The 15,516-nt window shown below is 41.5% G+C and overlaps 2 protein-coding genes and 1 long non-coding RNA gene across 5 annotated transcripts in view; 1 reads left to right on the plus strand and 2 right to left on the minus strand.

Annotated features, from left to right (window-relative positions):
• Window positions 1-453: 453 nt before the first annotated feature.
• ttpal (tocopherol (alpha) transfer protein-like) lies at window positions 454-4,284 on the minus strand. Of its 3 annotated transcripts, none has more exons than XM_088436719.1 (7): window positions 4,199-4,284; window positions 4,018-4,100; window positions 3,714-3,922; window positions 3,151-3,394; window positions 2,359-2,552; window positions 1,780-1,890; window positions 454-1,631 (listed from the first exon to the last, which is right to left on the minus strand). In XM_088436719.1, exons 3-7 carry the CDS (start codon window positions 3,903-3,905, stop codon window positions 1,353-1,355), a joined length of 1,020 nt encoding a protein of 339 aa, XP_088292845.1. In that variant the 5' UTR covers window positions 3,906-3,922; window positions 4,018-4,100; window positions 4,199-4,284; the 3' UTR covers window positions 454-1,352. The 3 variants fall into 3 exon arrangements, with proteins under 3 accessions (XP_088292845.1, XP_088292836.1, XP_088292827.1); XM_088436710.1 differs by having other exon boundaries at window positions 4,009-4,100; XM_088436701.1 differs by having other exon boundaries at window positions 3,999-4,100.
• A 61-nt stretch (window positions 4,285-4,345) lies between these two features.
• LOC148427070 (uncharacterized) lies at window positions 4,346-9,241 on the plus strand. Its single transcript, XR_015863633.1, has 3 exons — window positions 4,346-4,473; window positions 8,175-8,248; window positions 8,772-9,241. It is a non-coding gene; the product is annotated as an uncharacterized LOC148427070 (long non-coding RNA).
• hnf4a (hepatocyte nuclear factor 4, alpha) overlaps window positions 6,448-15,516 on the minus strand; it is a 9,111-nt gene continuing 42 nt past the window's right edge. The window contains exons 1-10 of the mRNA XM_088402052.1: window positions 15,403-15,516; window positions 12,799-12,976; window positions 12,637-12,731; window positions 11,054-11,160; window positions 10,832-10,987; window positions 9,853-9,940; window positions 9,610-9,762; window positions 8,826-9,062; window positions 8,173-8,295; window positions 6,448-7,086 (exon numbers count right to left, since the gene is read on the minus strand). The exon at window positions 15,403-15,516 is cut by the window's right edge and continues 42 nt beyond it. Of these exons, the coding sequence (XP_088258178.1) occupies window positions 6,944-7,086; window positions 8,173-8,295; window positions 8,826-9,062; window positions 9,610-9,762; window positions 9,853-9,940; window positions 10,832-10,987; window positions 11,054-11,160; window positions 12,637-12,731; window positions 12,799-12,976; window positions 15,403-15,490 (1,368 nt within the window). The 5' untranslated portion in view covers window positions 15,491-15,516 and the 3' untranslated portion in view covers window positions 6,448-6,943. The remainder of the gene's footprint in view (window positions 7,087-8,172; window positions 8,296-8,825; window positions 9,063-9,609; window positions 9,763-9,852; window positions 9,941-10,831; window positions 10,988-11,053; window positions 11,161-12,636; window positions 12,732-12,798; window positions 12,977-15,402) is intronic.

Below are 15,516 nucleotides of genomic sequence, written 5' to 3' on the forward strand. Positions count from 1 at the left end.
GATAACGTTTGCAATGCGAGCCCCGAATGTTCTTTGGCGTCTATTCCAGTCAACAGCAAAGGATGGTAAGCAAAAAATAAAATCAAAATGGCCACCTCATGAAATTGATGGGTCCAGAGACACATAGAATAAGGGACAATAAACCCACATGGCATAGACAAGAGTTAGACACTCGGTGTCCTGCCATCCTGGGGGACGGACTTTCTTTGGCCTTTTTTTTTTTTTTTTTTTTTTGCATCTGTTGGTGGTCACAGGTGAATAGACGCGACGCTGCTTATCACTGTATTATACTGCCCTCATGTGGCCTCGGTGGATGCATCCTGAGTAGCAGCATAATGGCTATTAAATTGACCCAAAACATGACAAATTGTTTGCATGTATTCTTTACATTCTTTAACAAGATTCGAGAAGGTTATTTCCCTCATTTTCCGTCCCCCCAAAAACAACACAGGCTTCATGTGCTGATATAGATTTTACTGTCGTATTCTGCTATGCAATGACAGCAAGACATGCACAAAATCTAAAAGCCATGGTGTCGCTCAAGTAAACAATATACATTATGGCACAGTTTCTTCTGTATATTTGGCAAAGCTGAACTATTCAGTTGCTGCATGTTCCCATTAACATCGTGTGATTGATAAGGGCCTGGTGCTGATAAGATTAAAAATAAATTAAGACACACGGGTCAAATAATATGCTGTTTGACAGATGGCATCTGTGCGGCCTGGTACCAAATGGCCTGCCGATGGTGGGGATCCTTGCACAGCTCCACGTTAATATCGCTAAGGCAATTTAAGACTCGTTTACTTTTGACATGTTTAACATGAAAGAGTAGCTCGAGATGATAGGACAATGCTTGAATGGATCCCTCACACAACTGTAATGGTAAATGGACTTCTACTTATACAGGGCTTTTCTACCTTAGTTACGCTAAACGTTTGAAGCTAACTCATTTACCTACTGACGGGGCAGAATCAGGAGCACCCGCAGATTCAGTGTCTCGCGCAACCTCTTGGTTTGGAGGCGACGACTCTACCATTGAGCCATGCCGCCTTCTTTTTCTTTTTTTTTTAACGACTTAATTGTGTGAGTACAAGTCTCGAGACGACTGAGCACTTAATGCTGGGACTTGGAAAAATATTATTAAAAAAAAAAAAAAAAGCTGCAAACCGTTAGAGCAAACCATGAATGAATGCAGTTTTTGCCGCGCTGGCGTCACATGCTGCCTGTAGCTGGTGACGGACCCAAAGCCACCCCACGCCGTTGCTTGGGCGCCCAAATTCGCATCGCCCGCGTGGATACACAAAGACTGGATGGTTAGTAAAAAATAAACGTCGTATGAGCGACTTGAGTCAGTAACAGGAATAAAGTTGCGAGCGCAGCGCCCTGAAAGCGTCGTCGTCCTGCCCGCCGGCACCATGGCCTGGGAACGGCGTCGACTCGGGCGGCGCGGCGTCCTCAGGGGGCTCGGGTTGGCAGAACTCCACGATGAAGTCCTCCTCGGAGTCCAGCAGCAGCCTGGACCAGGCGCGCGTGTCCAGATGCGCGGCCGTGCCGCCGTACTCCTCGGGCAGGACCGAGCGGGGGATGTTGCGGTGCAGGGAGCGCAGGTCTGAGCTGTGAAGCATGTACTGCGGCGGGGAAAACACACAAGGAAGCTCGCTCAGTCGTCACAAGCAATTTGAACGCCGCTTTCACCTACAAGTGAGCCCGCGTGGGAGGTTTTCGAGGTCGCGAGTCGTCAACGGGACTTTTGGAAAGAAACTGAAGACTAGTTACCCTCTCTGCCATCTTCTCCTTCAGGAAGGGTTTGATGACGGCAAAGATGCCTTTGAAAATCCGAGGCTCGTTAATAATGTTGACAGCCTTGATTCGGATTGGGAAGCCGTCCTGGAAAAAAAAAGAAACTTAACACTCAGCAAAAAGGCAGCATTTGTTTATTGTTCCCTTTTCATGAGCAGACCTGAAAGGCCAGAGACTATTCTCCATCTGTCCACGTCAGTGTTTCTCAAATTTTTTGTATAAGTATTTTTTAACAATGTGAAGAGTTCTTGGATGAAGAAAAATTTGAAAAGAAAAATCTACTGTCATGGCATTAAAAACTATGAATGGGCAGGTAAAGATACCAAGCATCAATATTTGGAAGATACCTGGTTTGATTTCAAGGTCTAAGGAAGAAGAAACCTTAAATTACAAGAACTTCAAATTGCCATCAATTTCATTATATTTCCAAACAATACTGGAATAGGTCTTATACTGCGCATTATTAATGCGCAGATGTTTTATTTTTTTCTCCATTCGTCTCATGAAATTGCTACAATATTCTTTCATGATAGAACTTTAAAAACCTGTTCTCACCTGAAGAATGCTGACGACTTTTTTGGCGAGGAAAGGCCCCGGATTAGAAGCCTGCGCCATCCCAACGCCGGTGTAATCGGCCAAGATGACGATGCCGTTGACCTGCGTCTCCTCGGGCTGGATCAGCTTCTCCAGTGTCAGATACATGGCCCTCACATTGTCAACAAACGGGTAATCGTCTGCTTTCCATTTCCCTGGGACAACAAATGCATCACAATTAGGAGAAAGATTCCTTTTTCTGACTAGAGCAACAATCAGACATGAGTACAATTTTAATGCTGATTGGAAGACATGCTGATTGTGACCCTTAGATTTTCATAGATTTTGATTTTCATAAGGTTTGATTGTTTTTGGAACCAAATAAATCGGAAAAACCAAGGCTCCATTGCGCAGTATTTACAATAGTCCCAAGTGTAACTGAAATTAGGGCTGCATGATGATAAGAAAAAAAATCACGATTATTTTGGTCAATATTGAAATCACGATTATTCATCATGTTTGGTCAAACTTCTATTTATTGCATTTTTTTAACAAGCAGTATATAAACAAGGCTTCAAGGCTTGATACTTACTAATAATGAAATAAAATGAATAATAATTAAATTAAATTCACCCAAGACGTGGCAAAAAACGTGGCACACAGGGCAACACAGCTAACTTACTTGCTGAGTGCAAACAAATGAAAAAAATGAATCCCCCAACAGCCTTTCGATACTGAACCATATTTGTGGCCATTGCTCCTCTTTCAGTTAGCAAAATGGTTAAAGCGTGCCTTGTTCTCGCAGATACCTACCTGGCCGGAGACAGAGGATGTACCTTCCGTCCGGGTCCGGTTGAGGCAGGACGGTGAGAAAGCCTAAGTCCAGCACGTGCTTCACCGTCGACGGCTTGAGATTGTGGAAGACCTCGGGCCAAGCCTTGCGTCCTGCGTGGTAATTGAGCAAGAGCTGCAGAGCTCGATCGTAGTCAAACTTCCTGGCCCGCAGGAAGCGCAGGAGGAAAGAGTCGTCCAGCCTTGTCCTCAGATTGGGCTGCTCCTGCACATTGCAGGCGGAAAAAATCCACAACAAATGTAACTCACTAAAATAAATAAATACATAAATGACCTTGCTCAGACCATTCAAACATTCATTTTGCATACCATGAACCCCCAAAATTTCTTTGGCCTTAAATTTCACCAGTAATTGTGCCTACATGTTTCTAAAGACAATTTTGAGTTAAGGCTAAAACACGTGTTTTTGAGACATATTAGCAAGCATGCATACCAGCAGAAACCCAGTGCAGGTGCTTCTGCAAAGCTGTCAACTCAACACAGCCAGAAATATAAAAAAAAAAGACAGGCAGGAAATACAGAACCTTCAGTATCATATCTCGTAGAGCTTGCACATCTCGTAGACGCCATTCTGGCTTCTCCTGAAGCTCCTCCCGTGCCTTGGCCACCAGCTCGGGGCTCAGGGTGCAGGTGTAAATAGGCGGTGGAGGTCTTGGAAACCAACTGTGTTCTGACGGGCTGACTGGACCGCACCTGAGCGCAGCAGTTTCAGCCATGGACTGACGGGATGGAGCTGAGCAATTTGAAACCAACGCATGATCACACAGCAATTTAAAAAATACAATAAAATTAAAATACATAAAACAGACCAAGTGAAACCTTGCACACGCTTGTTCAAAGTCGAAAGGAGCAGTCCAGATTCAAAGCATCACTCTTCAACGACTGCATAGCTAATTTGATTTAGCAAAACCCTAGAAATAAAAACAATGCGACAAAGCACGCGTCAGACGAAATGGATTAAATTTGTGAGGCATTTAATTATAATTCGTACTTGAAGCAAATTACTCGCCTTCCATATGCACCACAACGACCACGAACGTGACAAAAAAATAACACACAGAGCTTTTGGCTACATACACTGTTCATCACTTCCGGGTAGAAAATGACGACGCTCATTGGCTAATGGGCGTCACGTGAGACAACACGGAAGCGATTTGTTTTGCTTCATTTAATTTATTAATTTTTCTAACTTTAGCATCGACGTTTAAAACAAATAATTCTCATTACAATACAAAACAAAACATTTTCACTGATTGGAGCACATAAAGCTGTTTTTCTTTCGTGGTAAGCTCAGTTTTGAAAAGTTTGTGTAGCCTACTGTACATTTTAAACTTTGTGTTGTTGATGTCTTGAAAAGAACATAATTTTTCAGCGAGCGTTTTTATGCCGTAAATGCCAGAACTTGTGTTGACCCCGTCACCTCAACGCCTTTTAAAACTAGCGATGGTTTAGATTGTTACACGTAAAAAAAAAAAAAGAAAAATATATAAGACCACAGTAAGGGTATTTGTTCAATTTCTTGTTCATTTTAATGCCTGGTACCACCAAAGATGTATGACGTAATGTAACCGACCCCCCTCCAAAAAAAATACAAAATAAAAACACGGAATGCCTGAAAGTGCTATTTTCGCCAGTGATAGTGACTGATATTATGACGTGTTGTTGGTCGAAAACCATGTAAACTAGAGATCAGCTTCAAAAGGGGATGTCAACCCCCAATTTTTTTCTTCAACATGTTATAAAGGGCCCGTTATTGTAAACACGGCATTCTGATTAACATGTTTGTGGGATTATAAATTAAGCAACAAACTCTAATTAGTTTGATCAATCACAGGGAGCGGCCATTTTGCTTTCAGGTTCAAAAAGGTCACTGATTGTGGATGTCTGTCCCTTGTCACTTGGTTGATGTATTTTCAAGTCTGTGCAATAAAGCAAATTAATTCGGTTTATATGTCGGTCAATATTCTTGCTTTTATTGGGTTAGAGTAAATAGAACATATTGAACATGCCAACTAAATCATTGAAATGTATGAATATGTCCCCCCTCCCCCTCTGAATGGTTTTTATGGCGTTTTATCAGTCCAAAGGAACATCTTATCAGTGATCCCACAGCACTGCCACGTTGCACTCTTCTTTAAAAAGCACATCTTTCATGTCTATATATCATTTGTGTGAAGTACATACAATTGCAAATGAATGCAATGTAAAAATATACCTTGATTTATTAGTTCATCTTCACATTGTACGGCAAGACATTTGCCCACTTTTAAGGCAGTACAGCTTACAAGGCACACATGTTTTTATCAGTTCAAACAATACATGAAAGTATTAAACACAAAATGTACATATTTAAAATAAAGTTGGAGAACCTACTCAATGTTCCTGCGTATGAAAAATTGTTTTGAATATGTGACTTCTTTCTAGTTATTCAAACAGATATTTTAGTCCGGCTAGCGAGATAAGCAGTCTCTCATCCACTTTTTTATTTTATTTTTTTAGCTTGAATGGAATGAGGGATGTCCTGATCACATTTTTACACAAAGCCGATATTTAGGGATGGTCTGATAACCTCGACAATGTTTTGAGGAGGGAAGTGCATCCAAATTGTATAGTTTTATTTTTTAAACAAAATTATCTGGTGTAGGAGTGGTAGACTTTATGCCAATCTGATTGATTTAATCACAACTGGACGATATTTGGCATTTCATGCCAAATCGGCAATCAATTGGAAAACAATAATTTGTCGAACAATCAATGTCATTGATCAGTCCCGGAAATTTTATGTTGTATGAATGATTTGAGGGGCAACATTACTAGTGTACCTTCTTGACGTAATTGTTTTTACCGGCTCATCTCTGTCACTTTTTGCCATTGCAAAGATTGTTAAATCGTGGCAAAAACGCGCTATTTCATAAATATTATTTAAATATTTTTGCTGACACTCTAAAAACTGTGCACAAATATACGCAGTAAATAAAATTATTAAGTCATATAAACTGACATTATGTCCCATCCTTTGATTATATCGGATCGATTATTTTTAAACTTGCTGACAGCAATTGTGAGAGCCCCTCAAAATCCTGGCTGTATAAAGTCCAGTTTAAACCAAGGAATACATTTCAATCAATTTGATGGGTGAGCATCTGTTTTTCAGGTCCTGTGTTAAACACAGCTTCAGGCTTTCCAACATACAAAAAAAAAAAAAAAAAAAAATATATATATATATATATATATATATATATATATATATATATATATATATATATATATATATATATATATATATATATATATATATATATATATTAGTTTAAACTACAAACTTGATTGGGCCCAAATTTCATGATCGGGACATCCCTAGATGAAATTCTTTTTTTTTTTAAACCGCAAAAGAACATGAAATATAAAAACACCAAAACAGAATGCAAAGCCCTGTAACATTCATGAAATACTGACATGGTCCCGTCGCCATGTCGACCATGAGCTTTTTCGACACACACTTGAAGACATGCAAAAGAAAGCCACGTTGACCAGCCAGGAACTATTTACACAGTAAAACAACGTTCAAAATGCCAATCATGATACAACAACAACGCTTTTCTTTTCCTCTGCTATTCAACGAGAGTTGATGTAGTAGACTCAAAATAGAATCATGTAATTACTTTCAAGGCACTTAGCTACTTTGGGTTTCAGTCAAATTGACAGCGCCAAACTGTTTATTTGGGAAAGTGGGGAAAAAAGAAACTCGGGCTCATTAAATGGCCTCTTGTTTGGTAATGGTCGGCTGAGGGATGGAGGTCGGCTGCTTGGGGACAGTGGCTATGACCCCTTGAGCTATTTTGTAATGTTCGGAGCTGGACGCTGTAGGCGGAGACGGTATCGGGGTTTCCGGAGTGGCTGTAGAGGAGAACACAAAGCAACAGAACCCGGTTAGAAAGCGAGCCTGCAAGGACTCGCCCAACGAAAAAAAGATCTCTGCTCCCCTGCGCTTGAAACTATCCCATTTTCCAATAAAGAACAAGCACTTGTGTGAAATTTCTCAGCGCATTAAACATGTTAAGAAAGAATAACAGAAGTTTTCTTTGACAAAGTAAGCCAGATTAGTTTGCATGAAGAATTTCAAGGATTACTCTGCCAAGCCCTTTCAGCTACAAACATGACGAGGCTACACAGTTGGGAGGAAAAACCTAAAATGCAATCAACTGCAGCGCGTTTCGATGAATCGGAGCCTGGCTGTCAGGGGACGGTCAAACTTCCCTATTTTCTCCAATTAGCAAGTGACAAGCGGCCACCATCAATGACAACATTTCTTTGAGAACTTGGAATGAGCATCTCGGATCCCTCTAAAATAAAAATAAAAAAATCAGGAAAAAAAAATAAAGTATGCTACTAGTTTTCCTGCCCACACTGCTTTTCTCTGGTGCAGTGGTTTTTAACACCACCAGTTTCATATATGTGTTCACCAAATCCTTCTTTAAAGATCTTTTTTTCCCAATTCAAGACATTTTGCGATATTTTGTCCATCCTTTGATTGATTACACCAAGGGTATGTTAAATCAAAGGGGAAAGCATTGAAAGAAGAGACAAGGAAGCTGAAATTTCACCCAGATGGTGACATGTCAAATTTCGATAAGTTATCACACTATCAGGAGTGTGCCATTTCTTGGCTAAAATATAAGGCCACTCATGTCATTTTGAACTGAAACCTGTCTGTCAAATGTAGAAGAGCTAGCATACAAAATGGAGGGGAGATATGCTGATAAATAAAGTCCGGTTTTACTGTAATTTAAATTTTTTTTGGAGCAAGTTTTCTATTGGTGAAATAACAAAAATGTTGCCAGAAAGGCAGCTTTTGTCAAGACGAAAACATCTATTTTCTCCATGCAAACAGACTCGGCATTTTGATCCAGTCCATTTTGGCAAATCTTGTTAAGTTGCTTCTCTAATTTCATTTCGAATGATTTTGTTTTTTTCTGTACGTACAGATTTGTCCATTATGGATAGGCGTGGGCATGTTGCTGGCCACGATGACATTGCTGCTGAGATGCTCTTGAACCAGGTGAGGGTGAAGCGAATGAGGCGCATGCGGCGCTTCGTTGGCCGAGCCTGTGAGACAAAAGCACACAAAGAAGTGGTCATTATGTTGATAACAGCTTGTATTGCTTGTTAGCCAAACTCAAGTTGCGCGATGTTCTTGGTGGCCACGGAAGCCCCATTTACCCTAAACATTCATATCTTGCCAAACGTTACCACAGTCAGGCTGTGGCAAGGTGACCTTGGCAGATTTTATGGAAAAAAAAAGAAGACAGAGTGCAGGAGACTGAAACGTACATTACGATTCGGCTATGATTTGGATAAATTAACATTGGTTTATTGATGATAAACCAAGCTAACTAAACTAAACTAAACTAAACTAAACTAAACTAAACTAAACTAACCGAGACCAAGCATCTTACTCATGATAGGCTAACGTTTTTCGGTTGATCAATCTTGAACCCCGAAAACCATTTCGATTTCATTTTCTGTGGTAATATCCTGAGAATTTTGGTGAATGGAATTTGTTGCTTTCTTTTCCATCATAGGACAGATGAGACAATCTACTATAACGTCCAGTTCTTCAAGCAGTCAGAACTCACCTCCGAGAAGCATCTCCTGTAGAAGATTGTCAATCTTGGCCATGCCGAAAAGTTTGACGAACTGGATTTGTTCAATCATCTGCCAGGTGATGCTCTGCAGGGTCGGGAGCATGAGCAGCAGCTCCCCGAAACGTCCGCGGGAGTCGTATTGCCGGTCGTTGATGTAGTCCTCCAGGCTGACCTGGACTTGATACCGCATCCGTTTGATCTTTCCGGGGTCACTCAGACCTTTCGCATCTATGGGCAAACACAAGCCGGGAAGTTTGTCAGTCCTACCGTCGTCTCGGCTCAAGTGTTGACCTTTTCACCATGAGGTCACATATATTTTCCAGGGGGCAAAAGTTCAAGCATTTTCCTTGTCAACAAAGCCTAATCCAACGCCGCTCCACATGCTGGCTGTCAGATTTAAAAAAGAAAAAATCCTCCACTTTTCTTGGTGACTTGTGCACCCACGTCTGACAAGGAGGCTATACCAGTTATCTACAAGGAGGATGTGTTTTTGAGGTATAGGCATAGGTAGCTAGTAATTCAAATTGCTGTAATCTTGTAATTGTTTTAGCTACTTCAATATTATATATTATATATATATACATATATATATATATATATATCATTTCAATGTGAATTAAGTGTGGAATTATAAGATAGAAGTATCTCATTTTTCATTTCCAGAGCCATAAAGCTGATGGCCCTTTGACAGAGAAATCTAAGGTCATCTTCAAGTATGCTAGCCATTATATTTATATACTGTAACAATATGTATGATTAAAGAGGTCCATAGTACCTGGATCAAAGAAAACAATGGCTTTCAAGCAGGCATATTCGTTATCATCTATTTGAAGCTCCTGGAAGGGAAGTACCAGTTCATCCAGGATCCTAACAGCTACCCGGCCCACCTCCAGCTCTGGGCAGTTTCTGGGAATGATGTGATCATTCCCTACAAACACAACAACAATAGGATTTTGGTTCGATCTGACCCGTATCAAACATGTGACGGATAAAAACGACTTTGTGGTGCTGGTTTTACCTAATAAGAGGACATCTTTGTAGAGCATGGACCTCTTTGCAGCACCAAGCAACAGATGTTCTCCTGCGTGCGCTCGAAGCAACGCCACCTGAAATAGTGTTGTTTTTTTTTTTGGTCTTTCATTTTGCTAAAAACCTAATTGTATAGATGACACAAGGAACAAATGCAGCCAAAATATGAATAAGCAGGATTTAGGTACAGATGACATTAATGAATGCTCATGTGAGTGTTCATCATTATTCCCAAAAAGAATAACGTTGACTTCAGGATAGGCAAATGGAGCGTACCTTTGCTGGAAACTTCAATAACGCAACAACCAATATGGATTCCTCTTTGTTTATTATACGAGCGTATTGACCAGAAAGTTCTTGTGAATAAAAGTCATGGAAATTCAAAAAAAGCTTAGAAGGAATGCTTAACTGTGATGTCACGTCATGGTCACTGAGATTTGATGGCAGCTTTCCTCTATCTTGAGAAACCAAATTTGTGATGTAGCCTTATCCAGGCATCAATTATATTTTGGGCACACATTCTACCCACTTAGTTTTATCCGTATTGTGGTTGCAATGAAATGAAATTAAGATAAAATGCCCATCAGTTTTAGGGCTCTGTAGTGTTATCTTTTGGAGGCTGCGAGGAAAACAAATCCCTTTATAATACAACATGCGCAAATGAGTGACCGAAAGCTGGTGATCGCACTGTTAATGATTCCGTGCTTTTTCCTCCATTGAGGGATATAACTCTCAGACAAGCTCAACATATTGTAACTGAGGATTCAAACACATTAACCACTCAGCACGGAGCGTGGACGCGCTTCCTCCTCCTCACGGCAGGTTTTAATCATTGAGCTTGATTTGTCTGGGCGCATGTTTGGCTGGACTGACCGTGTGTCTTGCGGATGGATGTTGTCCCGGCGGTGGGCTGGTTGATGAGTGACCAGAGTGTCTATGGAACTATGTACACTGTGTCTGAGACTTACCTGGTCATCCAGTGGCAGGTCACAGAAGGCCGGGATGTACTTGGCCCATTCCACCAGGACCAGCAGCTGCTGCTTCATGGACTCGCACACATCTGTGATGGTGGCCATCTTTTTGGTGCGGACGTCGCCGTTCAGAATGGGCGCGGGGGAGGTGATCTGAAGGAGGCGGGGTCAGATCAACCGTGCTCATCGGTGGGCACCGTGCCAGGAGAAGGCTTGTACCTGTCTTGACAGCACGTCTGCTTGGATGAGGGCGTTGATGGAGGGTAAACTGCTGTCTTCGTAGCTGGATCTTCTGGTGCTGATGCGGTCTCTTTCGTTCTGCACGGCTGCACACATGCGGAGGTGTTACGCGCATGGCATCGCAAATCAGTGGGGCCTCTGCGGGCCCACCCAGCAGAAGGAGCACTCAGTTAGGTTTTGTCACGCTAACTGCCCTCCGCGTTAACTCCTATTTGGACTGGGACAGGTTTTTGCAGGAAATGTCTCAAAAAAAAAAAAAAAAAATCAGATTATAAATCAGTCGTGTTAGCCCGACTAACTTCAACTGTATGAGCAATTCTTTCAGTTCTTTAAAGGGATACTAAACTTATTTAGCAATTTTCTGCAATAAAAGGCAAAAATAGACCAACCGGATTTTTTTTTATGACTGATCAAAGCTGATGAATTTGGAGCTGATATTAATTTTGGAAAATATTGGTGTAAAAATTCAAAGGAAATGCTAGCTCTTGAATATTTACTTTGTTGGATGGCTTTTTAAATATGTTTATTAACCTTTTAAAAATATAGACCTCTGTTTGAAATGGACACAAAAGTTCAGGGAGTTCTCAGTGTCACCGCAAAAATAATTCCCCCTCTGGACTTGAAGAAAGGAAAAAGCGTGGTGTTTCTGAGCTTGGGTAGAGTTCAGTAGCCCATGGTAGTGAGATGGGCGCAAGGGACGGACAGGTGAATAGAGGAGGAAGATCTGAAGAAGCGAGAGGGAGTAAAAACATGCGGAAGTTCAGTTAGGTATGGAAGGGGAAGGTTATGAATGACTTCAAAGCCAGAGAAGCTGCAAATGAACAGGGATGATGAAGTAGGTGGATGGTGTTCTGGTTAGGGTAAGTTGCTGGATCAGTTGAAGTTCATGGAGAAATATGTTTAGGAGGAAAAACCTGTTTCTGTAATGCAGTCAATGAGGGAGAGGGATGGAAGAGAGGAAGTGCTGGGTGTCATCTGCATAGCACTGAAACTGGAGGAGGAAGTAGGAGGAGGTAGATGATGAAGAGGAGGGGGCCCAGGACAGAGCCCTGCGGTACACCTGTAGTGACAGTGGAGGAGTGGGACGTGAAAGATTTGAGTTGAATGAACTGAGTGCGACCTAAGAGGTAAGATCGAAACCAGTTGAATGAAGCGTAGATCATATCAACGGAGGATAATCTCTTAAGGAGGGTGGTGTGACAAATGGTATCACATTTTTATGCTCTTTTACTGCATGCCTTTTTTTTTTAAATGGTTTTGATGGTTTCTATCACTGCGCCGAGCGAGTGGCGGTGTAAAATCCCCACTGCCACTAAGGCCGTAAAAGTCGAACTTTCTGTGCCTCAAAGAGAGGCCGCAGAATCATTTGCAAAGAAAAATAAGACGTCCAAGGCTGTCAGGTTTATCAGAGTATATGGCTATTATTGCTGAGAGGTGTTTGCTCAGCATAAGCCGCTCAGATTTCATCGCCCCCTCCGAGTGATCATTAACAAACGAGCGCTCTTCTCTTGGGGTGTTGCGACACACCCGAGCTGAGGGAAGCGCACGCTGACATTTCGTACCTTCTTTTTTCATGCCGGCCCTGAAGCATTTCTTCAGTCTGCAGTATCGGCACTGATTTCGCTTGTCTTTGTCCACGATGCACTGTCTGTTGAACCTGCGCCGGAGACATTTTCAGTTCTGCAAAGACACCCGACGCCTGTTGCTCAATCTGAGAATCCCACCTGCACGAGTACATGTGGTTTTTGCGGACGCTGCGGCGGAAGAAGCCCTTGCAGCCGTCGCAGCTGGAGGCGCCGTAGTGCTTGCCCGTCGCTCGGTCCCCGCAGATGGCGCACAGGCTGCCCGCCGTCAGATGGCCCGCCGCCACGCTCATGGTGGTGCTCTCGGCCGGCGAGGAATCTGCCAAAACATCATCATCCGGCTCAAATCCATGCAGATTGGAAACGTTCCAAATTTGAAACTTTGGAAATGGATGAATGGATGAAACTGGAAATTTAAGGGAAATTTCACAATGCGGTATACATATTGTGAAAATAGTGCTGGAGTGAATCAGAATAACTTGATGAACGTGTCACTTTGAAAATCAATGATGTTGGTTTTGCACAGGTGGCAGAATGCTGCATGTGTGCTACACATGTTTTACCATTCTGCAGTTTTGGGTCCATTCTTTGGACGAATTCTTTCACATTCTACTTACAGTATTTTAGCCAAGGGATCACACACTCCTGGAAGAGTGATAACTCAGTGGATCTGCCATTTCAAACTTTTACATGATGTCATCATCTGGGCAAAATTTCAGCTCCCTAGTATCTTCTTTCAATACTTTCCCTTTGATGCTAAATGCCTTTGATGTGAAGATGCAATGATTGGTCAAAATGTTAGATAATGGTTAAGATAGTGACATTGTGGCATTTAGGCAAGTTATGAATGTTAAATGTATATTTGAACTGATTTAGTCAGTATATTGTTGAACATTTTACACAGCATTCATTTTGGAATAAAGCAAAGCTTTTAATATGAGTTTGTTGGGTTTGTTAGTTGGATTAAAATCGTATTTGTCCAGAGTGACTGACAAAAAAATTGAGATTTTATTTTTGGGCTCCATCACCTTGCCCTATGTAGAAATAAGCAGTCATCCATGCAAAGCTCTCCTTGCCCACACGTGAGGGCATTACGTTACCTTCATTGCTCTATTTTTTTCCACACTCACTGCTTGCTTTTAATCAGGATTTTGCAAATAGGCTGCCAATGATATTTAACTTCATGATGAAGAGCTTAAATGTTGTCAAATTCTGCTCTGCCAAATAAATTAGGGCTGTGCAATATGGCAAAAAAATAAATAAAACAAAAAAACGAATCCGGGTCATTCTAGGCAATTATGATTTTAATCATGGTCATAAGACCAACATGCATGAATTGAAAGATTTGATTTATTCAAAGAAAATTCCTGTTCAAAATGTTCATGATTTGAAATCCATTTTAACATAACCTTAACATTCACAGCTTGTGCATAACTTTCTTCAATCCCACAATTTAGATGTTAGCTACTACAAACGCATCATCATCATCTGCCACTTTTTTTCACACAAAAATCCTCAATTTTTGCCAAATGCCAAGTTAATCAAATTTTTTGTCAAAGCAGCGCAGCGCTAATTTTTGGAATTAAAACTTTCCATCTTAAGGTCGTTAATGCTACTGACAAAGGAATGATAACAACCATCAAGGGAAACATCAGGGATTGTTTCCTCGCCTTGAGTAACTCAAATAACAAGAGTCAACAGCAGAGGTAAGCAGAGGCAAATATATTCGCACTGTCATTCAAAAGAAGTACAGATCCCCCCCCCCCCCCCCAGTCATGATCGGAATCTCGCTTGACTTCAGGGTTTATGTCTTTTATTATGTTGTGTCGTCATCCATGGAAGTAGAAAGTTCAGATCTGTTTTCAACTGTGATGACTGAAAAGTTGTCAAGGAAATAAATGCTCAAGTCAAGTACAGATACCTGATAAATATCTACACTACTGAGTCATTTCTACTTGGTTGCATCATAAATAAAGATTGGCTTCAATCTGATGAGTGGGGACTGCAATCTGGCCACTGGCTCAATCAATCATAGACTCGCACAATGATTCTCGTCCCTTTCTCAGCAATGTCCCTCTTGTACACTAGCTCAAAGCATTTTGGAATGAAAAACTTTGAGTACTGTGCCATATATATCTGATTTATTAACATTGAAATTTCATTAGTAGTGGTATCTCCAGGCGTATTTTATTCAGCAACTCCAGAAGATAGATGATGTAATCACCTCCTTGAATTCTAGCTTGAATTCACCAATGATAATATGCATCTGTATAAATTTGGACAAACTAAAGGCATACATGTTGCAAAGTAGTCACTAGAAATTTTGGCGTAGGTTCCTTCATGTTCCAATTAATTTGTTCTTAATTTGAAAAAAAAAAAACCAAAACTGTACGGCTCCAGTCACAGCAATGAAAAGTGTTATATATTGTGCAGAAACCCAATAAAAATCTCAAGTACCCCCTGAGGCACTCCCACGTACCCCCATTTGAGAACCGCTGCTCTATAGTGACACCTCCATTGAGAGAAAGATGCCAGCAGGCCTGGCATGAAAATCAACTTTCCGGCTTTTTCACACTCTGATGACAGCCAGGCGTCATGGGAGAGTGCACTTTTCAATAAGGTGGAAGCACTTAAGGTATCAACAGCAAAAAAAGTTGCCATTATGGACTTGGGTAACAGCCATGCTGCTGAAAGTCGCGAGATCAAGCCTGAAGCATTCGCACGGTTGGAGAAAGTTGGGCTCACCTGCGCCCATGGCCAGCACGTGCATGTTTTCAAACTCCAGCGTGGTGTACGCCGGGTCCAGGGCCTCGCTGTAGTCTGCCATGTCCATGTCTGCCGCAGGAATTGTCCGCTAGC

Source organism: Hippichthys cyanospilos, chromosome 2, assembly GCF_059441005.1.
Source record: "Hippichthys cyanospilos isolate Australia breed blue-spotted pipefish chromosome 2, RoL_Hcya_1.0, whole genome shotgun sequence".
Lineage (NCBI taxonomy): Eukaryota > Metazoa > Chordata > Actinopteri > Syngnathiformes > Syngnathidae > Hippichthys > Hippichthys cyanospilos.

Coding starts and splice junctions, on each gene's coding strand:
- ttpal (XM_088436719.1), bottom strand. CDS start 3,905: ATGGCTGAAACTGCTGCGCTCAGGTGCGGTCCAGTCAGCCCGTCAGAA. Junction 3,395..3,713: donor TACGAGATATGATACTGAAG/GTTCTGTATTTC, acceptor TGCAATGTGCAG/GAGCAGCCCAATCTGAGGAC. Junction 2,553..3,150: donor CATCCTCTGTCTCCGGCCAG/GTAGGTATCTGC, acceptor TTGTTGTCCCAG/GGAAATGGAAAGCAGACGAT.